The sequence below is a fragment of the Crotalus tigris genome, unplaced genomic scaffold, assembly GCF_016545835.1.
Source record: "Crotalus tigris isolate CLP2741 ecotype Arizona unplaced genomic scaffold, ASM1654583v1 scf7180000019078.1875890, whole genome shotgun sequence".
NCBI lineage: Eukaryota > Metazoa > Chordata > Lepidosauria > Squamata > Viperidae > Crotalus > Crotalus tigris.
This window is the reverse complement of record NW_024097364.1, coordinates 299,222-325,960: the sequence shown is the minus strand read 5'-3', so window position 1 is coordinate 325,960 and position 26,739 is coordinate 299,222. Positions and strand designations below refer to the sequence as shown.

General features: G+C 41.8%; 1 protein-coding gene across 2 annotated transcripts in view; it reads left to right on the top strand.

Annotated features, from left to right (window-relative positions):
* The window catches only part of NOTCH3 (notch receptor 3), a 75,370-nt gene extending 55,954 nt beyond the window's left edge, over positions 1-19,416 (top strand). The window contains exons 16-34 of one of the 2 annotated variants that reach the window (XM_039359569.1): positions 464-583; positions 866-1,018; positions 1,871-2,099; positions 3,226-3,427; positions 3,630-3,783; positions 4,859-5,043; positions 6,935-7,067; positions 7,721-7,972; positions 8,961-9,073; positions 9,465-10,006; positions 10,512-10,832; positions 12,485-12,633; positions 12,726-12,942; positions 13,628-13,766; positions 13,989-14,151; positions 14,445-14,749; positions 15,080-15,227; positions 15,977-16,074; positions 16,794-19,416. In XM_039359569.1, the coding sequence (XP_039215503.1) occupies positions 464-583; positions 866-1,018; positions 1,871-2,099; positions 3,226-3,427; positions 3,630-3,783; positions 4,859-5,043; positions 6,935-7,067; positions 7,721-7,972; positions 8,961-9,073; positions 9,465-10,006; positions 10,512-10,832; positions 12,485-12,633; positions 12,726-12,942; positions 13,628-13,766; positions 13,989-14,151; positions 14,445-14,749; positions 15,080-15,227; positions 15,977-16,074; positions 16,794-18,035 (4,865 nt within the window). In that variant the 3' untranslated portion in view covers positions 18,036-19,416. The remainder of the gene's footprint in view (positions 1-463; positions 584-865; positions 1,019-1,870; positions 2,100-3,225; positions 3,428-3,629; positions 3,784-4,858; positions 5,044-6,934; positions 7,068-7,720; positions 7,973-8,960; positions 9,074-9,464; positions 10,007-10,511; positions 10,833-12,484; positions 12,634-12,725; positions 12,943-13,627; positions 13,767-13,988; positions 14,152-14,444; positions 14,750-15,079; positions 15,228-15,976; positions 16,075-16,793) is intronic. The other variant, XM_039359570.1, reaches the window with a different exon arrangement.
* The last annotated feature ends 7,323 nt before the right edge of the window (positions 19,417-26,739 follow it).

Here is a 26,739-nt window from a genome sequence, read left to right as displayed (position 1 = left end):
AATTACAATATTATCCATCGTCTATAACAGTGTTTCCCAAACTTGACAATTTTAAGGCGTGAGGACTTCAACTCCCAGAATTCCACAGCCAGCAACGCTGGCTGTGGAATTCTGGGAGTTGAAGTCCACACGCCTTAAAATTGTCAAGTTTGGGAAACACTGGTCTATAAGGAGAGCCGCCTTTTGTAAGCAGCAGTCAATTATAGCTTGAATGTTTGAGATGTATCAAGATATGCTTTCCCATGGAAGAATATTAATACGGTTGAACAAGTAATAATAAATAAATCTTTTCTTTATGTTATATGCATGAAAGAAAATTCCCATTCATGGCACTTCATGGCTAAACCTCTGTTATATGGAGTTTCATTTGTGTTCTACTTGGGAGTCTTACAACTCTAGATATTCTCATTTTGGGCCGGTGAATACCTGCCGACTCTTGACAGGCTTTTCATTCTTTTCCCAGGACGGAACTGTGAGAATGTTTTGGCTCCTTGCTTCCCTAACCCATGTGAGAACAATGGTGTTTGTGACCATACACCTGATTATGAAGGGTTTACTTGCAGTTGTGGACCAGGCTGGCAAGGTATTATGACTATGTGTCCTTTTTTTCCCATCGCTTTCAGAGCATTGTATTTTGAATGCCTTTAAATCAGTGTTTCTCAACCTTGACAATTTTAAGGCAAGTGGACTTCAACTCCCAGAATTCCACAGCCAGCATTGCTGGCTGTTTAATTCTGGGAATTGAAGTCCACATGCCTTAAAATTGTCAAGGTTGAGAAACACTGCTTTAAATGGAGACACGATAGAGAAATTCAAGCAGTAAGCACTTTAAAATAACTGTCTATATTTTGTTCTCTTCCTATAGGGCAGCAATGCCACATTGACATAAATGAATGTGACCAGAACCCGTGTCGAAACAGGGGCACTTGCACCAACACACTCGGCAGCTATAGATGTGCCTGCCGCCCTGGCTACGCTGGCATCAACTGCGAGATGGATATTGATGATTGCACACCTAGTAGGTTTATTGAATACATGGAAAAACAAGGAAGAATCTGATTGGAACTAAAGAGTTTGCTCTCCAGCTGGGTTACTTTTTCAGAGACGGGATATATGGCATTATTTCTGACCTGAGATTCCAGTCTTACTGTTGTCTTGACCAACTAGAGTCTCAAGGCCTTTGTTCAACTGTTTTCCTAAAAGTAATTCTGCCTAATTCTGAAACCAGACCTGGAACGCTTTCATTCATTTCCAGTGAGATTTAGACATTCTTAAATGATCCTTCAGAGGTAGTCATGATGCCAGATCACGGTGAACTTGTGGCCTCAGTGTGTCAGAAATTTGCAACATGCTTAAATTGACTTTGCTGGCATATCTCTCTCTCTCTCTCTCTCTCTCTCTCTCTCTCTCTCTCTCTCTCTCTCTCTCTCTCTCTCTCTCTCTCTCTCTCTCTCCCCCTCCCTCCCTCCCTCCCTCCCTCTCCCCCTCTCCCTCTCTCACACACACACAACCAAAAACAAAGAATTCTGTCATGCACTATCTACCTTCTTCTAAGGGTCCAGAGGTTGCACGGGAGCACAGTCCTCTCACCCAACTTTCAGAGGGGGCACAAGAACATAACTGATTCTCTCATGGTCTCCATAGTGTCCAGAAGTCATGAGAATAGGGCATGCTTTTGAGAATAGCTGTTGAGTGTTGGTGAATGCTGGTGTGTCACCCAAAACATTGTGGCATGCCACCACGTCATAAGTTCACCACCACTATGCTAAATGCACGAGTATATACAAAATACAGAACTTAGTCATTTGTTCGAAGAAGAAAAGAATGCTTATGCTTACTAAAACCTTTTGAACATTCTCCCTGCCAACAGATCCTTGCCTGAATGGTGGCGCCTGTCAGGATGGCATCAGTTCCTTCACATGCACCTGCCTGCCAGGTTTCACAGGACCACGCTGTGCAACTGAAACGAATGAGTGCCTCAGCAACCCCTGCCGCAATGGGGCCACCTGTACCGACTATGTCAACAGCTACACTTGTACTTGTTCCCCAGGCTGGGCTGGCTTACACTGTGAGCACAATGTGCAGGAGTGCACTGACAGGTGAGATTGTCAGGATTATTGTTCTAAGTCAGTGGTTCCCAACTTTTTCTATACCCCGCACCCCTAGAACGCTTCTGATATATTCTCGCACCCCTTACAAAAGTTCGAAATAACAGCAACGAACTATGCATATACACTTACAATTTTGAAAACCCAAGTTTTTGCACCCCCTGGTTGGGAACCCCTCTTCTAAGGGTTCAGCATCTCATGTCTTGCTCACAAGCTCCCTGGTGATTCAGGTTGCTGAACAGTTCAGCGTGCAGTATGGCCCCTAGAACTCTCTTTATAGCACCAAAGCCAAATAGCAGAGCGGTGAGAATTATTTTGGAGATTTGTATCACATACGAAGTACATACCCACATTTCTCTCTGTGGAACATCATGCTCCATGCATTCAAAATTGAAGGGGCTTATGAAACCTTATCTCTGCTGTCATAGTTCTCAATATGTGGATGGATATATAGTGCAAACGGCAGAAAATTTATTTTTTTCACTAGTTTTCAAATGGAGGAGATCATTTTATACACATGCTCCTCTTGAACTGAATTTTCTAACTTTGTTCCTTTGAATTATCTGCTCCTAGACCAGTGGTTTTCAACCTGTGGGTCGGGACCCCATTTGGGGTCGAACGACCATTTCACGGGGGTCGCCAAACAAGGCTGTCCGCCATTTTTTCCCCCTTTTCTTTGGCCATGCCCCTGGCACCTGGTGATGTATAAGTGGTTGGGGGTCACCACAACATGGGGAACTGTATTATGGGGTCGCGGCATTAGAAAGGTTGAGAACCACTGCCCTAAACCATATAGTCCAAATGGAGGAAGCATTGGATGCTAAAGTGTAGGAAGATTTACCTATCATAGTCCATTGCCTGTCTGTCGCAGGCAAACTGAACCTAACTATTGAGCAAGAGGAAAGATTAATGACAGGCCCTTCTGTATTGTGCTGGAGAACAGAATGACTTTTCTTACTGTTTCATTTTTCAGCAAGAGTAGAAATTCTTCTTTTTGATATTGGTTTTCCAACATATTTAGCCTAGAGGAAGTTACATCTCTGCTAGAGGAAACTCAGGCTAGAAAGTGTCGCTGGTCTCTCTTTCATTTTGTACTTCTCTGTTTGTCTTCTGGCAGTTCTTGCTTCAATGGTGGAACATGCTTGGATGGAGTGAATTCATACACCTGCCACTGTCGTGCTGGCTTCACAGGCACCCACTGCCAGCATGAGATTGATGAGTGCCAGTCACAGCCCTGTTTCAATGGTGGGGTGTGCCATGATGGTGTGCAGTCCTATCGTTGCACCTGTCCTCAGGGCTATACAGGTCCGCAGTGCCAGGTAAATTTTCTCCAAGTCTCAGTAAAGGAGATTCAAATAATTTACATCTTTAGAGTTTAAGTGGAGCAAGGCATCTACAAGAAAATCTGAGACTGAAGGGGGTATATACCACAGTAGCTGAATACAAAGGAAAGATGAGGGTTTCACATTGGCAAGACTACAATATTTTGTCACATACTCTTGCGTTGTTTTGCCCTTCCAGAACCTTCTGGATTTGTGTAGCCGTTCCCCCTGTCAAAACGGTGGGCACTGTGTACAGTCGGGTGCTACTTTATCCTGTGATTGCCCTGGAGGCTGGACTGGCCGTTACTGTGACATCCCAAATGTTTCTTGTGACGTGGTGGCAAGGAACCGAGGTAAGGGTCTTGCTGCTCCAGGTCTCCTCCCTCTGTAAAGAGAAGTTAACTGTTCCTCTTCGACCCTGCTACTTGTGTTCACAGTGAAAATGTCTCAGCTGCAAGCTCAAATGTGTGTTGTTCATTATCCAGGCTTCTCAACATTGTCATCTTGTACTCACTGTTCAAGTATTTCAGAGCTGCTGGGACAATGTCTTTAAATCCACTCAGCCACCAATTAATCTCCTAACTGCAATTCCTAGGAGTGTCCATCAAATATTTAACATTCATGAAGTTTTATTTTCTATGCTTTCCAAGGAGAGTGTAAATATTGCTAATGTTATTTGCTACAATAATCGATTCAGCATTAGCAGATGTTTCAGTTATTTAGTCAGAGAGGATGTTTATTATGTTTACTTCAAAATGGTTTCTCTCTAAACAATACTGAATGTCTTGGTAATCAATGAACTGTATAATAGAGATGTTTGGTCTGCTTGGTCCTCTAGCTCAGGGTGCTTCAAATTATGTTCCCTGGAATCCTATTTAAGAATTTGATGGGTTCTGTGATAGATTTAGGGGAAAATGTTTACTCAAACACAGCCAATTTTCTGTCATTCTAAAGCTTTGTGTCTTCCGGCCAGGGGTTTCAATAATTTTTCTAAATCATTTTTGCATTTCTAAATCATTATATAGCCTGAAAACAGTTGAAAGCTCTTGCTCTAGCTGTATGAAGTATATTATATACTCTTTCACATTTTAAATCTGCCATAATTATTTCATTTATTTTATAAACATATATTCAATTTCCACCAAATGATGCCAATGAGAACTGTAAATATATCCTTTAAAGAGAAATTAGAATCAAATTTCAGAAACATTAGAAAAATATGTTCTTCCTCTAGAAAATTGAACTCAGAACAGAAGAAACTCCAGCTATTTTCAAAGGCTTGGAACATAAATAATCGTGATTGTGTACACTTGTTTTGTTTTTCTTCACAATTTTTGTTCTTGCTAATTCTGTTTAGTTCTCTTAGAAAAGAGTACAGAGGATGTGTTGAGAGCACACAGTGAATAATTCTCTTTTTCCTCGGCATAGGTGTGACCAAGGAACAAGTGTGCCATTATGGAGGCCGTTGTGTGGATGCTGGCAATACTCACTACTGTATTTGCAAGAAGAGCTACACTGGCAGCTACTGTGAGAGTGAGGTCAATCACTGCCAGCACAGCCTATGTCGGAATGGGGGCACCTGCCGTAGTTTTGTGGGAGGTTATGCCTGTGAGGTGAGGAAGGCCTAGCCAACCATATCGGCCAGAGAACCTAGCTTATGTTCTAGGAAAAATGCTGCTTCACAAAGGAAGCATTGGAGGCCATAATGTTGCACGGGGGATGTTGCGAAGATTGGGAGCTAAGGAACTGGCACAAACCTATACCTTATTTTTCCAATTAATGTAAAACAAGATAAAAAAGAACTATCTCCCAATGATCTGTGTTGCCCGTGCTGAGTACATTTCTTCATAAAATACTGCAGTTGTTTTCTGTTGTTGTTGTTGTTCCAACATGCAGTGCAAAATTTATGCATATTTGATGATTCCTCTTCGGCATTGAATAACTCCCTTTTTACGACCCTGTAATCCCTTAATTCGGGGTATGTGAACAGTAAAATACTTTCCATTGTTTCTTGAATTTTTGTTGCAACCATGAGCTAGATCAAACTGGTATTCCTTCAATGATATTTCAGATTTCACTAAGCAAGTAGAAACTATTTGTATACAATCAAGTTAATTTTGCAAAGTAGAAACTCTGGCTGGATAAGGAGGAATTAGAATTTAAGAAAATCTGGAGATTTAAAAATTCTCCACCTCTACTTGCCTATTCAGTACTTGGGTGGCAGTCTCTATCAACATTCAACACTCATTCTGTCATCTTTTCTTAAACCGTTGCACCTCAATATATTTTCCTGTGGTAAGAATGTTGTTGCTGGCCTATCAGATTAAACAATAGAAGGGCTTTAGATAAGAAGAAAGACCATGTTAATCTCTTCCAAATGAAGCCCTTACATTTATTGAGTTATTTCTGCCGTATGATTGCTTCTGGAGAATGATTGCATTTACATTACTGTCTGAATCAGGGCTAAAGACAAAACTAGTTTCAGGTAAATATATTGAAATGTAGCTGCCAACTATAGGCAAATGTCCCGTGGCAGGCAGGCAGGCAGAGAGGGAGGTTTTTAAGAGTTTTCCTACAATCTACCATAAGTATAAAAGGAATGGAGGGCACCTTTCTGTTCATATATATTATGGTAAATCAGGTAGGCAACCATGGAAAGACTGAGCATGATTATTGAAAACTAATAATAGGTTCTCATTCTTTTAAAGGGGAGATACGTGATAAATGATTCCTCACTTAGCCTTAAATAGACAAATCACAGTTTAAAAGACAAATAACTAAACTTCCCTCCCAACTGCTATTCTGTTCACATGATGTGCAACCTTAACTTTTTGGCCACCCTGCCTCCACCCACTCCCTGTTGAGTGTAATCCTTATCGCTATGCTAAATCATTGTTTTTTCCAAAATGATATATGAATGTGGTCTTTGTGTGTCTCGTCATATAAGCCCCCAATCAGATTTAAATCTATGTTTGCCAGTTCTTTAATACTGTAATGAACAGCAAATTGGGGATCCCATCGTGTCAAAGATAGTCCCATAATGTTTTTTTTTAGAATGGATGCTAGAGGATCTGTATAACCGAAATGCGGTTGTCTTTTCTCAATGCAAAACCTCTTCATTGCAAAATCTGACTTTTGTATTTTCTAATGGAAATAAGATAATTCTGTCTTGTACACCTTTCACGACACATTCAGCAACTAAATTCTCTCTTCTTCACAATTGAGGTATCATTGCTTGCTTTTAAAAATAGCCATTTTGTACCATTTTTTATGATTATATGGATGTGGATGATATATTTTTGTTCTGCTCTGTTAATTTTAATGTTGTAAGACAAACTGTTGTTATCTGTATTCTGAGTATATATTGGAATTGTTTTAAAAAATTCTAAGTCCTATTCAGTATTCTTGATTTAATGAAAAATGGATAAGAGGTACTTTGAAAGTATGTTTTTAAGAATACTTTCTTGTCTTATTATCGTTACCTATTTTTTTTTCTCTTTTTAGTGTCCTCTAGGTTTTGAGGGGAAAAACTGTGAATTTGATATTGATGAGTGTCAGTCACACCCATGCCAGAATGGCGGGACTTGCATTGACCTCACTGGTCGCTACATTTGTTCCTGCCCACCAGGAACACTAGGTAAGCACATGGCTTTTTTTGTGGAATGGGATAATAGCACCTCTTGTCATGTGGGAAACATTGTTAGTATTCTTAGGTGGAAAGCATAAGACAACAGAGGGACATATTTTAGATTTAACCAGTGCAGCTCTGATTTTCATTTACTTCTCTGAAGAGGAGACCTGGATTTTTTTTTTCTTAAATCACTTGATAGAGAATATGAGCTCATTTGAAAGAGGTCAATCTCGGAACTGGACTTTTTCCAACAATGTTGGAACACTTTGTGACTTTCCTGGTGTTTCTGAATATAGACTCCCGTTAGCCTCTAGTGATCACGGCTGACCATCAGAGATAATTGTAATTGTTTTCTAATCACATTTGGAAAGCCATAAATTCCCTACCCATTTTTTTCCTCAGGTAATAAGAAAGGGAAACACAACCTTACAATAGCAACCTCATACTGTCTGGAATCTTGAACTATAAAACCGCGACCCCTTGCTTTGGTTACCTAAGTAGCATTGATGGGAGCTGAAATTGAATATACTTTCAATAGGCCATCTCATCTTCAGAATGGGAAATTTATTCTTATCACAAGCAGTTCAAGAAGTGGGGAGATGTTTGGGGTACATAGTATTAGAACCTTTGGAATGATTGTTTGTTGTTTGTCTCTATAGGTGTCTTGTGTGAAATAAATGAGGATGATTGTGCCTCGAATCCTAATAGCCGTGTCCCCAAATGCCTAAACAATGGAACATGTATGGACAGAGTGGGTGGTTATCATTGCAACTGCCCACCAGGCTTTACAGGCGAGCGTTGTGAAGGAGATATAAATGAATGTCAGTCCAATCCCTGCCATCCACGCAACACCCTTGACTGCATTCAAGAAGCCCGTGACTACCAGTGCATCTGCAAGCCAGGCTACACGGGTGAGTGAGTGCCGATAATGTGAATGTGATGGATTCAAGAGGCAAAGAAGAATGTGGGCTGCAGTGGTGAGCAGAGGAGACAGGCCGAAATAAATGTCACTAGGAAAAAGCAATTAAAATTGTATGAAATTTTTTTGGGAAAGTCACCACTTGTTGACTCTGCTTCAAAAACCACAAAATGAGCATTCAGGCATTCTGGTGAGGGTATCATGAAGCATTTTGTTTCTTTTGAGTAATTGATCATTGTAACAAAACAGCAGACGAGTAAAAATGTGTACATTTTACCTAAACTCTGGATTTTCGTGAGTCATAAAGTATTACACATCCATTCGTGTCTTTCATGGTAGGCTTATGGAACAAGTTTGTTTTTAAACAATCACATGTTTATTTTATTGGAAACCCCCCCCCCCAAGTATGGTAGATTTGTTTTTCTGCTAGGTCCATCTCAATCTTGGTTGACAGTAAAAAAAAAAAAAAAGTATATGTTATTCTTTTGCATTTTTCATACTGAAAGCTTTGTGTTCTATGATCTGTGGGGGATTTCCAGGTTAACTTTTTATCTATAAGGTTATTATGTAGAATATATTGTATATTCTATTTCAGCTTCACTTTCCATTTGCTTGAGTTTTAAATTTGGTTTGTATTCTGTAACATGTTAAATGAGTATTTTTTAGAAATCTTGGGAGCTATGGCTCAGCAATACACACGGAGGGAGGGAGGCAGAGAGAGAGAGAGTTAGAGTTTGGAAAGCTTTGTAACTAATAAGAGAAAAGTAGCTGTGCCTGACTGGTTCAATATTTTTGTAATTTATGCTTAATTGGGAAAGAATATACTCACTTGCTAGTTCAATGTCGATGATAGAGCTCAATTGGCATTTGTGTGAAAGAAGAATCTGTCAGCTACAGAAATTGTCATGTTTAATAGGGTCATGGTGTTCTGAAAAGTTTGCAGTATCATTGGCAGAATAACATTTTCCCCTCCCTTTTAGGCCGCCACTGCAAAAACATTGTAAATGCCTGTGAATCTCAGCCTTGTCAGAATGGTGGGCAGTGTAAACTAGCAGTGAACTTGCCTCTCAGATATACCTGCCATTGCCCTCGGGTGAGTACCTAGAGCAAAGCTATATGTACGACACCACAGTATATTCCCTGAGTATGAATATTATAAGGAATTAAGCAGGGCAAAGAAGAGTTAATGTAAGCTGAATACACTGAAGCTGTGCTACACTGAAGAAACTGACATTTTTATCAGGGGTTGGAATGCTATTTCTGTTTGGGGAGTAGTAGAAAATAATTCAATTGCATAATTCTGTGATACTTAGGGGTTCCAGCTCTGGTTCCAGTTTCTACAAAAGAAATATATAGTATTATGGGTACAAGAATATGATTCTTAAACCTTAAACTTTGGGTGGGAAAGGATTTCCTTATCACAGTTGCAATATACTCTAACAGAGATATTTTGCCTGACTTTCTTATTAACTCTTCTTTTTCAGAGCTACTCGGGCATCAATTGTGAGCGCAGTGTGTTATCTTGCCGAGAACTCTTCTGTTTCAATGGTGGCAACTGCTGGACTTCAACTCTGGGTGCCCAGTGTTACTGCCTAGCTGGGTGGGCTGGACCTGATTGTCGCCTCCGTGCCAATAGCAGTTGTGTGAACCAACCTTGCCACAACGGGGGTGTTTGCCATGAGATTGCCACTGCCCCTTATTTTAAGTGCCTCTGCCCTAGTGACTATACAGGTGTTCACTGTAAGACTGCACGCACAGCCCGGCCACCTCTGCTCCACGAGCTCCATTGTCCATTGGAAGAGTGTGCTGCAAAGGCAGGGGACTCCTATTGTGACAAGATGTGCAATAGCCCAGCTTGTCACTGGGACGGAGGTGACTGTTCTCTTTTGGTGGATAATCCTTGGAAGCAATGTGAGAGCCCTCAGTGCTGGCAGTACTTCAACAATAGTCAATGTGATGAACTCTGCAACACGGTTGAGTGTCTTTATGATAACTTTGACTGCAAGAATCGTGAGCGCACCTGCAAGTGAGTCCTGCCTGCTTCTTTGGAGGGGAACCTGTAGGTCATATTTCCCTAGTACTTATTAGAACTAGAGTATGTATTCTTTTTCTGCCAGATTAACTGAACGAGACACTGAGATTTTGTTCAGAACACAAATGTTGTTGTTATTCTAGATCAGGCAACCTTGGCTCTTTTATGACTCGTTGACTTCAATCCCAGAATTCCTGAGCCGGCATAGCTCAGCATAGAAACCTCTCCATTTCTCCTCAGCATGGCTGGCTCAGGAATTCTGGGAGTTGAAGTCCACATAAAAGGTTGCCTACCACTGTTCTAGATATCTTTATTTTGGGGGAGGGCGAGCTATCTCAATATTGTAATCCCGATGACTCAGTTGATTTGTGGTGCATTTGGAAAGGTATTTCCTGTCGCTCTTTTATGTTTCTTTATCAATGAAGAAGACATTTTGTGTTACTATAGAATTTGTTTCAATGCAAAGGATATATTCCCATCTCCTTTTTTTTTTTGACAGCCCTATTTATGAGAAATATTGCTCAGATCACTTTGCTGATGGGCATTGTGACCAAGGCTGTAATAAAGAAGAGTGTGGCTGGGATGGGCTGGATTGTGCCCGGGAAGTGCCTGAGCACTTGGCAGAGGGTATTCTAATCATCACCGTGCTGCTGCACCCGGATGAACTGCTCCGCACCAGCACCATCTTTCTTCAGAAGCTGAGTGCCATTTTAAGGACCTCCTTGCGATTCCGTCTGGATGAAAATGGCAATTACATGATCAAACCTTATTATGGAACTGGACGACGACTACGCAGGGAACTGGGCCAAGAAATAATTGGGTGAGTTTTACATAGGTAGGTAGAGAAAAAGAAGAGTTTTGAGAGTAAGATAAAGTAAGCTTATTTTATTATGTACTATAGAGCTCCCATACTTACCAGCTAGCCTTGGTCAATGACGTTCAAAATTATGATGGCACTGAAAAAATAACTTCACAACCAATACTCGCAATTGTGACCTTCACAATGTTTCTCAGTCATGTGATAGTCATTATAGTCAATATGCTTTGTCCTGTGCCTGACTTGTTCTCCCTGCCACTTTGCAGAGGAGAGGGATTGGAGAGGAACAGATACAAGAGAATAAGCAAGCATACCATGAGGAATAAACATCAAAAGGAGTGCAGTTGGGGCTGGAAGCCATGAGGATTAAACCTGCAGCCCAGTGTATTCCCTAGGGTGTGCCTGCTTGCTCTTTTGTAATCCCTTCCTCTCCAATTTCTTCCCTCTGGGATGAGGGGAAGAAAAAAAAGAGTCAGATACAGGAGAGAGTGGCTCCAGAAATTACTGATTTTCTCCCGCCATCCCAGAGCAGAGAGATTGAAGAGGAAGGGATCATATGACAATAAGCATAATGTTGAATTACACTGGGCTCTTTGTATGGTGCGCTGCTAACTCCCAGCCCTGAAGCACTTCTTTCAATGTGCATTTCCCCTACTTGCTCTCCTATAATCCCTTCTTGTCCAATGAGCCTAAATACAAGCTTTAATTCCCTTTAATTCCTTTTAATTATTCTAGCTCTGGGATAATTCCAAAGGCAGGGAGCAGGGAAAAGGAAAGCACAGTTGTGGTCACATAGTTTCCCATTTAGCACTGCTTTGCTCCATGACAGAGCTACCAGTCCCCTGTAAAATCTGACAGTTAATAACTGCTTTATTTTTTAAACCACATTAAAACAAGCTTCTTAGAGAGTGCTAGATTCCCATTTGTGGTTGCTAAACAAATGCTCCCTGTTTACTATAATCCCTATTTGTTAAGAGGCTCTAGATAGGGCTACCCTTTAAGATAACTTGGAAGCTATAACTGGTCCAGAATATGGCCACACAAAGCAATTACAGGCATACCTCAGGTTTGCCCATGCAACATCTTTGCTCTTTAAATTACCCCAGTTACCCCTGGCTTGTAGGCTGCATTTCGAGATGCTGGATTTCATCTATAAAGTCCCCTACATGGCTTGGGACCCACTTATCTATAGGATCACCTTTATCCAGTTGTCTCTGCCTGCCCTATAAAATATGACGGTTAATAACTGCTATTTTATTTTTTAAACTACACTAAAACCAGCTTCTTAGAGAGTGCTAGATTCTCAGGAGGCTGTTAATGATAATTAAACAGACAATACTATAGAGAGATGCACAGATGGGATAAATTTGCTGTTTTAAAATGGTATGGCATGCCTGTTGCAAAAAGAAATGGAATTTAGGATATATTTGAATTTTTAAAACGATTAATTACACCTTAAAAGCAAGTTCATCCATAATGCACATTTGGGAATGGCTGTACTAAAACCACACGTGTCAAGTCAGGCCATTCCGTGTACTTAAAAAGACCGAACAGAGAACAAAACTAAAGTGCAGAGGTAACCGACTTGCCTTTCCTTAGAATTCTCTGTGATGCTCAAGGAGACCCCGCTAACCCTCGGCCACTTTCTCCTCTAGGTCTGAGGTTACCCTGGAGATTGACAACCGTCTTTGCTACCAAGCTTCCAACAAATGCTTCCCTGATGCCGTAAGCGCTGCGGATTACCTTGCTGCCCTGTCGGCAGTAGAGCGTCTAGAGTTTCCATATCCACTCAAAGCCGTGAAAGGTTAGATTTTATCCAGGGCCCTGGAAAAAGCAATACTGCTTGGTCGTTCTGCTTGCAGTCGAGTTTATAACACAGATACATTGCTTCTTCAGGTGTAAAAGATTATTCCTACCCAGATCCATTCAAGTTATTGCCACTGGTGGTGGTAGCAGCCCTCATTCTCCTCGTGATCCTGGTCCTGGGTGTGCTGGTGGCCCGGCGTAAAAGAGAACACAGCACCCTCTGGTTTCCTGAAGGTTTCAGTCTGAAGAAAGAGAGTAGCAACAAGAACCGGCGTGAGCCTGTGGGTCAGGATGCCCTGGGCATGAAGTAAGAGGCCTTTATTCATTCAAGAGCTATCGAGGAACGATCTCATCTCTTTCTATCAGAGATTTGTTAAAGAAAAGGGGAAAAAAGCCCTCGGGGGCATTCACGTTCAAATCACGTTAATGTCTTGCTAAGTAACAAGATTTAACGTGGCAAAATCTGCTGTCTCCTTCCTGCTATGTAGACTATTAAGGAAGAGATATTTTTTTTTTAATTTTCCTACAATAAGCCTAGAAACCCAGTGGGGCTAGTGGAGAAGAATCCCATCCCTCTTCTGCCAGCATACTTGCCTGCACGGGATGCTCTCATTGCTTGTGGCTATTGTACGAATTGTCTGTAGCTGTAGTAGGTTGCATCTGCTGTAAAGGACAGGCTTTCTTTCATTTTACTTCGATGCTCGCCCTTTCTCATTCATTCATTCATTAAATTTACTTGCTGCCCATTTCATATCCAATGACCCTGTGGGTGGTTTACAACGTAAAAACATTGAAAAACATTTAAAATCCTCCCATCGTAAAAAATATTAACATTAACCGATAAAATCACGGGACACAAGATGACAAAAAAGGGAGCTGGACCCATGTATGTGCCTGCAGGTGGATGTTTGGACTATAGCCAGAGGTACGATTCCACTGCCTCCTGTGCTCTCATTGCCTCCCAACTCACTGCGTACGTTTTCCTCTTTCAGGAATATTGGCAAAGGGGAGAGCCTGATACCAGACAGCTCAGAAGACTGGCTGGAAGCTGAATGCCCAGAGGCCAAGCGTCTTAAGGTATTGCCTGCTCATTGTGAGACTTTGGCTGACTTGAGAACCGGAGCTGCAAAGGTATTCAGCTCATATTCCAAAATATTACATTGCCTCCTCTCCTTTTCTTCCTCTTTCTGGTTTTCAAGTCTGGGCAATGTTATGCGCACAGTTTTCTGCCAAGCTGCTGGTGGCCTAACTTGTTTGGTGTTTCCCCAAAAGTACCCACTACTATAGTGCAGAGCCTGTATAGGAAGTGTGGCTTTCTGTGATAATGGTCGGGTTTGTGTTCTTCACTGCCAGGTGGAAGAGCCAGCCCTGGACTGTGAAGACCCAGTGGATTGCCGACAATGGACACAGCACCATTTGGTGGCAGCAGATATTCGTATGCCTCCATCTATGGCCCTGACACCACCCCAGGGTGAATTTGACACTGACTGCATGGATGTCAATGTCCGTGGGCCAGGTAACATGTTAGATGGATACTGTACAATGCCCTCTGGTGGAGTCTTTATAGATAATGTTTGATCTGTCCAGGAATTAATGTCCTTTTCTCATTTTAGCACATATTGTTCTTTTTTTTAAAAAAAAAAAAAAACCACCCACATTTTATTGATTTATTATGATTTTTTTGTATGAGTGTTGTGGGTCATTGAGAGATGATTGACTTACAGGTTTAATATATTATTATTATTATTACATCAGTTTAGTAAAGAACAAACTATGTTAAAGTAATCTTTTATTGTGTTGTCCATACAGATGGTTTTACCCCACTTATGTTGGCCTCTTTTTGTGGTGGTGGCATGGAGACTGATCTGGCTGAGGAAGAGGAAGCAGATGACTCCTCGGCCAACATTATCTCAGATCTCATCTGCCAGGGGGCTAACTTGAGTGCCCAAACAGACCGCACAGGGGAGACTGCACTACATTTGGCTGCAAGGTACGCCCGGGCTGATGCTGCCAAACGTTTGCTGGATGCCGGTGCCGATACCAATGCACAAGATAACACAGGACGTACCCCACTTCATGCTGCTGTGACTGCTGATGCCCAAGGAGTTTTCCAGGTGAGCCTTGTCCTGAAGATACACTCACTCTATGAACGATCCAATGGAGCCTTTCTGCTCCTAGAAATACAGTTTTTCTGTTATCCTCCTATTAACTCATATTGAGCACAAAAGTACAGTGTCTCTCTCTCTTTTTTTTAATGTGAATTCAACTGTGAATGTTACAATCTAGTTCATGTGCCATCAATCTGTTACCTTTGAGATGTTCCCAAAAGTCATGCCTGGCATTCCTAAAAACCAAATAGCAGCTGACTTAAATATTGTAGACAGTATTACTTTACTACATTGAATGACAGAGTTTGCTCTTCTTCCACCTAACACTCTTGTTAGATCCTGATCCGGAATCGATCTACAGATTTAGATGCTCGAATGGGAGATGGTTCAACTGCACTGATCCTGGCAGCAAGGTTAGCTGTTGAAGGCATGGTGGAAGAATTGATCGCCTGTCATGCTGACGTCAATGCCGTGGACGAATTGGGTATGTAATTTGCAAAATGGAATTGGCTTCGTCCTCAGCTTGGCTGGATCTGGGACCAGGTTTCTTAACTTGACTGTGTTCTACTGATTTCCACTACATTCCAGTTTAGATTCTTAGGTAACCTCTTCATAACTCATTTACAAGGTTGCCCAGATTGATTTAGTAAAGATGCTCATATTCAACGTTTATTTTTTTTTTTCTCACACACTTACTTTCTAACCTGGCTACACTCCTTTCCTTAGCTTTTTTTTTTAAACACATGTTGATGAAACTTATTGCTGCAAAAGCTATGCAGACAGCTGACAGAGAGTGAGGCTGGAATATGTGATGAAAAGTAAAAGATTTTGGTTATGAAGATGACTTGTAATTAATTAGGGAGAGGGCTTGATACATAGGGGTAAACTGAAAAACATTATGAACAAAAGATTCTGCCAGTAGATGCATCCTTCCAGTCTTTTATAAATTAATTTGTTAATTTCACCCCCTGCAGCAAATAGTCCATAGTTCTTTATGTTTTTACTTAAGCATTTTCTTGGCTACAGATCAGCTGATTTGCTGGAAGAATTTTTCCAAAATACTTAAATTTATACAAAGCTCAGTGTTAATGGGCAATGGATGATGACAATCTGGCACGGTTGAAGGAAGCTAATTCCTTAAAATTTAGGAAAGGTGGTATTAGATTTTAGAAGAATCTAAGAATCATTAGCAAGTGACAAATACATTTATTGTCTTGATATCACTCCTATCAGGAAAATCAGCCCTGCACTGGGCAGCAGCTGTCAATAATGTAGAGGCTACAATTGCTCTGCTAAAGAACGGGGCCAACAAGGACATGCAGGACAGTAAGGTGAGTTCTCCTGTTGCCTTTTAAAAAAATCGCATTGGTTATGCCAGTGTTTCTCAACCTTGACAATTTTAAGGCATGTGGACTTCAACTCCCAGAATTCCACAGCCAGCATTGCTGGCTGTGGAATTCTGGGAGTTGAAGTCCACATGCCTTAAAATTGTCAAGGTTGAGAAACACTGGGTTATGCCTTTGTCACAAGCTCCCATCTTTTCTAGTGAGAAAGCAGTGCTTAGGCTTTTGTATCAGGTGGATTGATGCCCACTCCCCGCCCCCTTTCCTCTCTTTTCCATTTTGGCCTGATGAAAAAATAATAATACTGTCGTTTATGCTTGTTGCATCCTAAATTATATGCTTGAAAATGTTTTCCTGGGGGTTTCCTTTAGAGCAGGGTGTCAAACTGCCAGCCCACAGGCCGGATGCGTCACGTGGAAGCTGCGCCCACCCCATTGCCGGCAATGGCAAAACTATCCTGATACGTTGCGCGATGTCACATGCCGTTGCGAGTTTGACATGTCTGCTTTAGAGTGAGCTATCCTGAATGTATATGGGAGTATTGAGGAGAAAGTGATTTGTACAGTCACTCACTGCTATTAATTTAAATCAGCCATTTCGACAATGCTTTCAGGAACTATTGGCCATATTTAGCAAGGAATTCTGGTAGTCTGAGAATGTCAAACTCTATGTCGAATGTGGTCATGAATTTGCCTTCTCTGCCACAGGAGGAAACACCGCTGTTTCTAGCAGCTCGGGAGGGCAGTTACCAGGCAGCCAAAATTCTACTGGATCACTTTGCCAACCGTGAGATCACTGACCATATGGATCGACTGCCACGTGACGTGGCTCAGGAGCGCTTGCACCACGATATTGTTCGACTTTTGGATGACTACAACACTGTGCGTAGCCCACAGGGAGCCCTGCCTGCTGGTCACTCTCTCTCCCCTCTCATGTGCCCTCCCAATAGCTTCTTACCTAGCCTGAAGCCCACTCCGCAGGGCAAGAAGAGCCGTCGGCCTAGCACAAAGAATGTGACAGCAGGAAGCAGTGCCAGTCTGGCACGGGAGAGCAAAGAGGCCAAGGCGCGTGCCAAGAAGCTCAATTTGGAGTGTCAAGGCTCTCTCCTGGAGAGCTCTGTCACCCTGTCTCCTGTCGACTCACTGGACTCTCCCTATGTGCCTAACCCAGCCTCACCTGGGGTCTTTCACGCCGCCAGTGCCTCAATGTCAGTGCCCTCTACCCCCATGGTCCATGGCATGATGGACCCACCCTTTGCCGTCAGTTTGGCACGCCTTAGTGACCTAGGGGATGGCACCTTGCTGTCCATGAACCGCCTCTCTGTGCCACCTGGCCGCATGGGGCTTAGTCTGGGCATGGTGAGCCCTGTGGCCATGCCTTTTGAGTGGCGTGCCCGTGTTCCCACTTCCCAGTGCCAACCCATCATAGGGGTGGTCCACCCTGCCGCTTCCCATCCCAACCTGCACCAGTCTGGCCAAGCTTTCCCACCAGGATTGCTTCTGTCTAACCACATGGCCATGGGGCACGGCTCTCAGGGCTTGCCCAACCCAGCTCCAGCCCAGGCCAAGGAAGCTCCCCAGCCCATGCCTCCGCCAGCAGCCGCTGTGCGCAGTAACCAACCTGTCTCACCCCAAGAGGGTCAGGGGGCACCTCCACGCGGAGGGCCCCCACCATACCTAAAGGGAGCAGGGGTAGAGGATTATCCAACCCCGCCGTCACAGCACAGTTACACGCAGGGGCAAGACGCAACACCCAAGCACTTCCTTCACCCTCCCAGTGAGCACCCCTACCTGACTCCTTCACCAGAGTCCCCGGAGCAATGGAGTAGTCCCTCACCTCACTCCTTGTCTGATTGGTCTGAGTCCACACCCAGCCCAACTGTATTAGGGCCAAGTCACACCCAGCTTCCTTCAGCAGAGCCCGCTGCTAAAATGCAGGTGTTCGCGTGAGGAGCTTCCCTGTGAAACACATCCCAGAGGCCTGGGTCCCTCTCTGGCCCCCATTGGGGCCTGTGCCAGCCTTGGGGTTCTCATTTCCCCATAATTGTGTTTTTATAAGAAAAAACTAAAGTGTAAAAAATTTGTTGTTGTTTTTTTAAAAAAGCCTGATCGAGGAGGGGAAAGGATGGCCTCACCATTCCCAAACTGCCACGGACCTCAGGCCGGCCCTTTCTTCCCCTCCCATGTTGTCTCATCAACTAGGTTTTGGGGAACTTTTTTTTTTTTTTTTTACAAGACATCTTTTTGTATAAACCTTGCATTTAACGCTAAGCTTTTTTTATTTTTTACAATGTATTCGGGTTCAGATCCTGTTGCGTGCCATTCTTCTTCTTCCTCTGGGTCTAGGGCTATAAGGAATGGAGAGTTTATATCCCTTGCTCTTCCTTGGAATGGTTTTGTCTCTTGGGCTGAGCAGCCGCCTCCCCTCCCACCATGTTGGGATGGGATTCTGCTCACAGTATTTGTGTACTGGGTACGCAGCATTAGCTCACTGGCACTGCCGTCCAGAGGATCAAATCACAATCTCGCCTCTGTCGCACTGGGAACTAAGCCCCGCAGCCTCCACCCTCAAACTCGGCACTTCGTCACATTCCAGGTTAATTTATTCATCTTAAATTCTGCTGCACTCCCCATCTTCCAGTTCCCCCCCCCCCCAACTCCCGAGTTGTTTCTGCTGACCTTCTAGTCTCCAGAGTATTTTGAGCCACTCTGTATTTTTATACCTGACTGTCTTTTGCTGCCCCTGAATCTTATCTAGGGCCGTCTTTGACCAATGTTATGTTTTCATAAACGTTTTTGCCCCTGTGGTACTATAGGATCTTGAGTCAATCACAGATGCGAGGGCTTCACTTTGGCATAAAAGGTACTAGGTTAGTATAAAACACTTTGTTTTTCATGAAAATTTTTGGCCCAGCAGTCCGCTATCTATTTTGCTTTGTATACCCTACCTCCTTGTACCCTGTACATTCCAGTTATTCCTGGCTGTAAATATTGCTGGTGGGAGCAGTTCCCATTGGTGACCACTGCTTCCTTCTCCCTTTTCTGTGCTATGTAGCATAGTGGGGGAATGGCTCTGCCAGTTGCCCCCCCTGCCATAGGACCATGTCTAGCTCATTTTAAAACTTTTTTTTTTAAAAAAAACAATCCAGTGTAAACCAAGTAGCTTTAAAGCAGCTGGGTGCTTTCTGTACAGAAAGGCTTAAGCCATGGCATAATAAACATAGCTAATAAGGAAACTGCCTCCCCTTCCTCTGTGTCATTTATTTTTCATTGTTTATTTAGACTGTGTAACAATACATTAAAGAATGTAAAAATGTTCCACTAACAAAAACACTGCCTTTGGTTTTTTTTTTCCCTCTCCATCCGAGTCAATTCAGAATACTAACAACTGTTCTTCCACTACCTTCACGGCTATTATCTGGCTGGTTCAGTATGAACGTAACATTCAGAGAATTTAAAAAGAATATGCCAACTCTTCAGAGACAGCCTGCATAATTTAAATTAGAATGTTTTTAGCTATTCCTTCCCAACAGAGGGGTTGGGTTTTTTTACATTTATTTTCTGCTACTGAAATATATAGTACCTATTACGCCTTGCATTAGGCTTCCATGGGGGGGGGGGAGGTGTGGTTAGACGTGTTTGGGGTTTTTTTCTCTGTTGCAGCTGTGGAAGATTCCCAGGGCTTCCTCCCTATGTTGTGCAGAGGTAAAACAAATAGTAATTGGTCATGTTTCCACCAGAAAATCCCTTCAAGAAATCAAGGAGCCCCATAACTTAACATTTAAGTCTTAAATGAAAAGATGTACAGAATATTTGAAAAACAAATTTGCTGCCACAAGGCAAACTATTTCTAATAAAATATTATTCTCTTTTATGTTTTCGACTGAAAACATTCACTTGGATTTTTTACTGCCTGACTCCTTGGACTCAGTACAGTATATCACACATCCTACCATTTACAAATGAACAATACACATCTGTTTTTAAGAAAAACTTCCAAAACGAGCTTTTTGTTTGAAATTTATAAAGAGTAAACTTAGATTTATATTAATCTAATGCAGAAAATCAGTGGCAGCACAATGCACGAACTTGTAATTGCACTGTTAAAAAGACAAAATATGACACTTTCATTTGCAACCTACATAGTGTAGCTGTGTGGTTCATGGGGGTGTGTGTGTCAATTTATTCTTGCAACAGCCTACTTTTACATTTAAACATGATCCATGTACTTGCTGAAATTACTGTCCGCCACTTTCATACTTTCTCCCTCACTTTTTTCCGCTCTCCACACATTAATTTGCAAACAAGGCAGCCAATTAAGTCTTCTAAAGCAGGGCTCCCCAATCCTCAGGCTGCAACCCAGTGCTGGGCCACAGCTCGTTCAGAACTGGGCCACAGAAGTGATGGGTAAGAACACTTGTGTGTGCGTGCATGTGTGCAAAGCTGCATTTGTGAAAGCAGTGTGCACGCAAAATCATCTCCCCCCGCCAAGCCACAAAGTTGTCCACTGTTCTAAAATTTCACAAGCTGAGAAATTCTCCAGATTTTATTTCAAAATAGAAACTGAAAAATCAATTAGATTTTACAAGTAAACATTCTACATTGCTTTTGATTTATAAATCAGCTGAGTATAGGATTCAGGGTTCTGCAGTTAATTTGGGAGATGCAACTTTGTGTGAGAAAATACAGAAAGATTATAGAAAAGAAAATATGCTCAGTTGTTGGTACACCTCTAAGGTTGTTGTAATCAGCACCCTCCAATTAAGGGAATCTAATCAAGTAAGAAACTGATCACATACCTGCTACTTTTATGTTTTCCAACGGATTACATTTTTGACATTGAAGCATTTTAATTCCACTTCTGCCTTAGACAAAATAGTGAATGGGCTTTTGCACTTTTGTAAGGAAAAAATTGCCAGCACTCTGGTTGAAAGCATTAAGATGAAAGCTTTTCTCTTGTTGCTGACAAAAAGTCTGCCAAGATTGCTGCTGCATCATTGGTTGAAGAAGAAATTCAACTATTTGTATATATTTTTAAAGAAACCACACATGTGCATTCATTGGTCTGCCATGGCAAGGATGCAGGTCAGGTACTGAGTGGTGAGGCAATAAACTAACAATAAGACTTGAGCTCAGAGCATGCTCATGTGCCATCATCTGCTGCTGTGTTGAGGGATAGTCTGAGAGAGAGTCCCTTTGCTGGATACAGAAGACTTTCTTCAACCAGAAGCTGTACACTTGATGAAGATCACAGCCTTCATAATCACCTTCACTATTTTTCTAGGAGTATTTCTCCCTTTTGTTGCCTCACTTTTCAATCTTGTCTGGCTTTTTTTTAAAATGATGGTTGGTTGCACAATCAGCCAGATGATTAGACTGGATTTGACATTTTTATCCAACTACTGAACAACAGAATGAAGTCTCTGTTTTGATCTGGGTCTCTCGTTTTTAATACAGCTTTTCAATACAGAGATGTTTTTGGTCAGGGAGCCACAATTCAGGACTTAATTAATTGATCTAGTTAAGTCTTGATGTTTCTCTGATCAAATATAACACCCCTATTTTTGCATACATATATACATCCATAACTTTGGAACACTTCTAAAGAGGCATAGACATCTTTACCCATAAAGAAACCAAAATGCAGGTTTCCTTAACCATGAAGAAAGCCGGGCTTCTTTTGTGAATAAAAGACAGATCTTACTTCAGAAATACTGAAAAAAATAGTAATCGCTCCCATTCTAATGAAAGAATCTGAAAGCATTTGTTCCTGGGGCCATATTTTAAAAGCCGAGCAACTTGCTGCATCTAGAAACAGGTGAGGTAAAAGCTTCCCAAAACTGTCCATTGATCTACTTAAATAGGCATTGCCCATTTCTCTGCTTTTCTTTTTGACTAAAGGATAATCTTCAATCTGCTCTTTCATCCCTTTAAACCCTCTAATTCCTTAGTAGGTGTCATCCCAGGCCTATTTACTTCACTTTTTAAAAATTAGCTTTTTCCTCTTCCTTGCCACCAGGTGGCAGCAGAGATAGATATGCTTCCAGTTCAGTCTGTTTGAACTGATTGGGTTTCATAGGATTTATTTTACACTCAACTATTATACATAGAAGTAGTAGTTGTTTTTAATGAAGTTGAATATCTTTCCACCAGAAAGAATAAGAAAAGCATTCTGGCCTAATCAGGGAATTCAAAGTGGCTTCATCAAATAAGTTGATAAAGATAATAGCTATTGTATATTCAGTGCAGAGTGATTCAAAGAAAAGGACTGTTAGTTTCTGTTAAGTGAGGCACATAAAGATATTAAAATAATCTGCCCACCCAGGCAGTTATAATAGTAGCAATAATAATTTAATTTATTGGTCTAATCCATAGGTAATACTTTAGTTTCTCTTCAAATTGTATAAACCTTTTACTAAAGATCACTTATGGCTGTTGCTTTATGCATTTGCCCCTCAAACTCTTGTGCTGCAATAAATGGATTCATGTTGGAAGAATGTTTTTATTTTTTTGCTACAGTATTCCAACATGACTTCCCCTCTGGAATGCCACAGTTTGGAAATGAAAGTTTTATGACCTCCAGGGTCTAATACACCAGTTATCTATCACCCCTTCCCTTCATCTTTGTTTTCTTTGCCCCTGTTGCAAGCCCCTGTGTGATGAAAGCTGCAAGGGCAGATGAACAGGGAGCCAAGGAATTGGCGGTTGGCTCAGAGAAGACTGGCTGATCAACAGCATTTGCCTGGGATTCCCTCAAAATCTAGAACTGACTTAAATATTACAAGTTATGGTATTGTAGGGATGCCCTACAGTACAGTATATAAAATGGTGGCAATGGCCAGAGCTGTCTTTTTTTTTTTAAATGATTCTAATGGTTCTCACCAGGAGGATAAAACTGTTCCTTGGACTTCCCAGAGATTCTAACTCCCTTGTTTTTGTTAACATTGTACCAATTTATGAGGCAACCTAAATCTAGCTCAGGTCTGAGAAATGACTTATTGAAGGAAATAAAGGGAATTTAGGATGTCTAAATGTAGGATATGGGAAGCTGTAAGCAAAATTAAATATATAAACACACTTGCAGTCTCGTTATTGGTCCTTTGCTAGACCTGCCATTTTCTTGGCAAGATTTTTGAAAGTAGTTTGCCATTGCTTTATTTTTAGGCATAAGAGAGGGTGGGCTGGTTCAAGATCACCCAGGTAGAGTCATGGCCAAAAGTAGGGCTAGAACTTGTTTCTCCTGAAAACCGGACACAATTGAGCGGAAGAATCTCTGTCTCTACCATCTCTCCTGGTTGCGTCAATGCCTTTGAGAAAAGTGTGAATCATGCAGAATGGCGCAGGATTAACAGTTTGAATGAAACACACTGCAGAACTACAAGAACTCCGCGAAAACACACAGCGTTGCTCATTCCTTCTAGAACAGGGGTTCTCAACCTTGGCAACTTTAAGACTTGTGGACTTCAACTCCCAGAATTCCTCAGCCAGCAAAGCCCCTGTTCTAGAATGAGCTGAACAGTATACCTATGGCAATTCAAACTTGTGCTGCCACATGGGTATTTACATTTCAAGTTAGCTGAGGATGGGACCAGAAATCTAGAAGATCATAAGATCATGCAGTAGCACTCTAGTTTCACAACAGTAGCCAGTCTTAAGAACCAGTCTGTTGAGGAGAGAAGCAGGTGGGAGCCCCTAACACCTTTGGAGATGACAGACCTTGGGAAATAAGCCAAGGGTGTGCCAGGGTGCACTTCAAGGATGGGAGAGGTACCATTTTTAAGGCCTGCCAAGACCTGTATAGCCCTGAAGCCTGAACAGGGTATGGACCTGTATGTGCCCAGGTGGAGCCTAGTTGCACGTGTTGGCAAGTGTGTCCTATGTAAAAATTCAGGAGAGTTGCCAAGTAGCTACATTTTAAGCATACTTCTTTAGAATCTCTCATGAACTCACAAAACAAAAATGCAACAGTTGTCCACCACACCTCATTCCCGCTCAGGAAATCTTTCTGCAGCTGGGTATGAGTTCTTCTTAGCTCCACCTATACGTTTCTTCCAAAAGTCGGGGAAGCTTAAAATAGGTAGGGTTCAGGACTAAGCCATTTGTTAGCCTTCTGGGTTACAATTCATTAGTGATATATTATCCCCCAAACGACTGACTGGTTCTCTAAATTAGCAGTGTGAAAATGTTCTAGAGGGTGTATAGCTTGAAAAGCCATGCAGTATTGTACCTAATTTATTCTAGGATGGGGGTCAACCAGGGAATCCCAGGGCTGCAAACTAGGATAAAGAGTTGAAAAAAAAAATTAAAAAACCAGAAAGTCAAATCACTTCCATAGCATTGCTAAGAAACAACACACGTTACCAGAAGTGACCAGAAGGTAAGCTTGCCTTGTCAGAAATTTTACCTTGGTCCAAAATTGTTTCAAGAAGCAGAGGAAAAGAACTTCCTTATAACCATAGGAATTCCAAATTACTGTAATAAATAAATATGGCAGAGTAGGGAATTTGTGATATTCCAGTATGATTTTTTTAAAAAAACAAAATAAATTGTGCTCATAGTAACAAGGAGAAAGAGCAAAATTATTTTTCTCGTCTCCTTCACTTGCCTGTGGCAAGGTTCAATGAAAAGCTGCTCCAAACTCAGTTTCTTCCTTTTTCCATGGTTGTTTCAGAGATTATAAGAGAATACCAGGTTTTGAAGTTGCTGCAAGATAAAGCCAGGCATGAGATGACTGGGAAACTCAGCATCCAGCTCAGGATCTCCGGGGAATGCAAACGTGTTCTTTTCTCATTTTTACCTCTCAAAGAGAAGTGACAGGGATAGCCTTGAGATTTTTTTTTAAGATACATGAATATGCTCAGTTAAATTCCTAAGGTTTCTGTGACTATGGCTCAAAGAGAAATAAACAATATATGCCTTTCAGAGAATCTGCTATAGATGGTGTAAAATTATCTTTTCCCATCCAGTGTATGAGCTCACTTTAAGGGCTACACTTGATAGGCACTTCATCTTAGTCAAGAGGCCCAGAAGCCTTTTGATAAATAGGCAGACCTATCATTCTACTTTCGAATAAACATTACGCGAAATACAGAAGGGACATAAGGAAGAATAAGCAAAAAAAAAAAAAAAGATAAAAGGGAACATAAAACACAATTAATCTATGACTTGCACCAATTTCATTATCTTTCTCCATGCTTTTCTGTTCTTGGAAACCATCTGTGTTTCCACCGTATCTGTACATCACTGCTTCATTTTGGCTTTTCTCAGTTTTCCTCTTACTCTCAGTTCAGCCACTCTTCATGTCACATATTACGTTTTGCCATTCAGTATTCAGTCAAACTTCTACAACAGTGGTGGCGAACCTATGGCCCGGGGGCCAGAGGCGGCACTCAGAGCCCTCTCTGTGGGCACAGGCGCCGTTGCCCCAGTCCTAGGCCTTCAGCTGGGTTTCATAAAACCTTTTCGCTTTAGGCCTCTGCCGCCGTGTGCAAAAAAAAAAAAAAAAAAGGTTCAATCAATCAATCAATTTCAACTTCTCGCAGGAAAAAAAATCTTGCAAAGTTGGAATTGATTGATTGAACTTTTTAGTCCCACCCAGTCTGCCGTTACCACCGCAGCCACGCCCACCCAATGGGCCACACCCACCCAATGGGCCACATCCACCTGGCACCCGATGATGCATAAGTGGGTTTTGGGTTACAGTTTGGGCACTCGGTCTCTAAAAGGTTCGCCATCACTGCTCTACAATGTCTTTCCCCACAGTACTTTTGTCTTCATACTCAGTCCACATTCATCCAGGGCCTCCTCATTCCTAACCCTCTCTCTTCTTAATAGACACACTTAAGGCCTCACTCTCATTGCACTGATCCTATTGTTGTGTTTCTTCCCACTTCCATAAAAAGAAGTATAGGTGGTCGATTTACGATTACAATTGAGCCCAAAACATCCATTGCTAAAGGAGACAGTTGTTAAGTGGGTTTTGTCCCATTTTATGACCCTTTTTTGCCAGAGTTGTTAAGTAAATCACTGCAATGGTTAGGTTAGTAACATGGCTGTAAAGTAAATCTGGCTTCCCCACTGACTACTCCGAAGGGGGGGAAAGGTGATCACATGACTCTGGTACAATGCAAACATCATTAAGTACATGCCAGTTGCTGAGCATCTGAATTTCTGATCCCGAGATCATGGGGATGCTGTGATGGTTGTAAGGGTGGAAAAAGTGACAAGAGCCACTTTTTTCAGCGCTCTCGTAATTTCAAATGTTCATTAAACGAATGGTCGTAAGTTGAGGACTACCTGTATGCAGAAACATGTTCCTACATGCAGATATTTTTTGCTTAAGGTTTTTTTTTTAAATTTATGTAGAACTTGAAATAAGTCCTTCCATTTTCCCTGTCAATCACCACGACATTCGTCTTTGATGCATTAATTTTCACATCCATGCTCCTTCTTGCTACATACACTCTAATATTCACTGCAACTATTTGGATTCTCAGCCAACCACACGGCATCACCTGCATACGAAAGTACACAACGTTAATGTCCCTGAACAATAGCGCCTCCAACATTACCATCGCCATTTCTTATACGTTCATCCATATGTCCAGTACATAAAACAATCAAAGGAACATCAGCTATCCTTGCCTTATTCCTT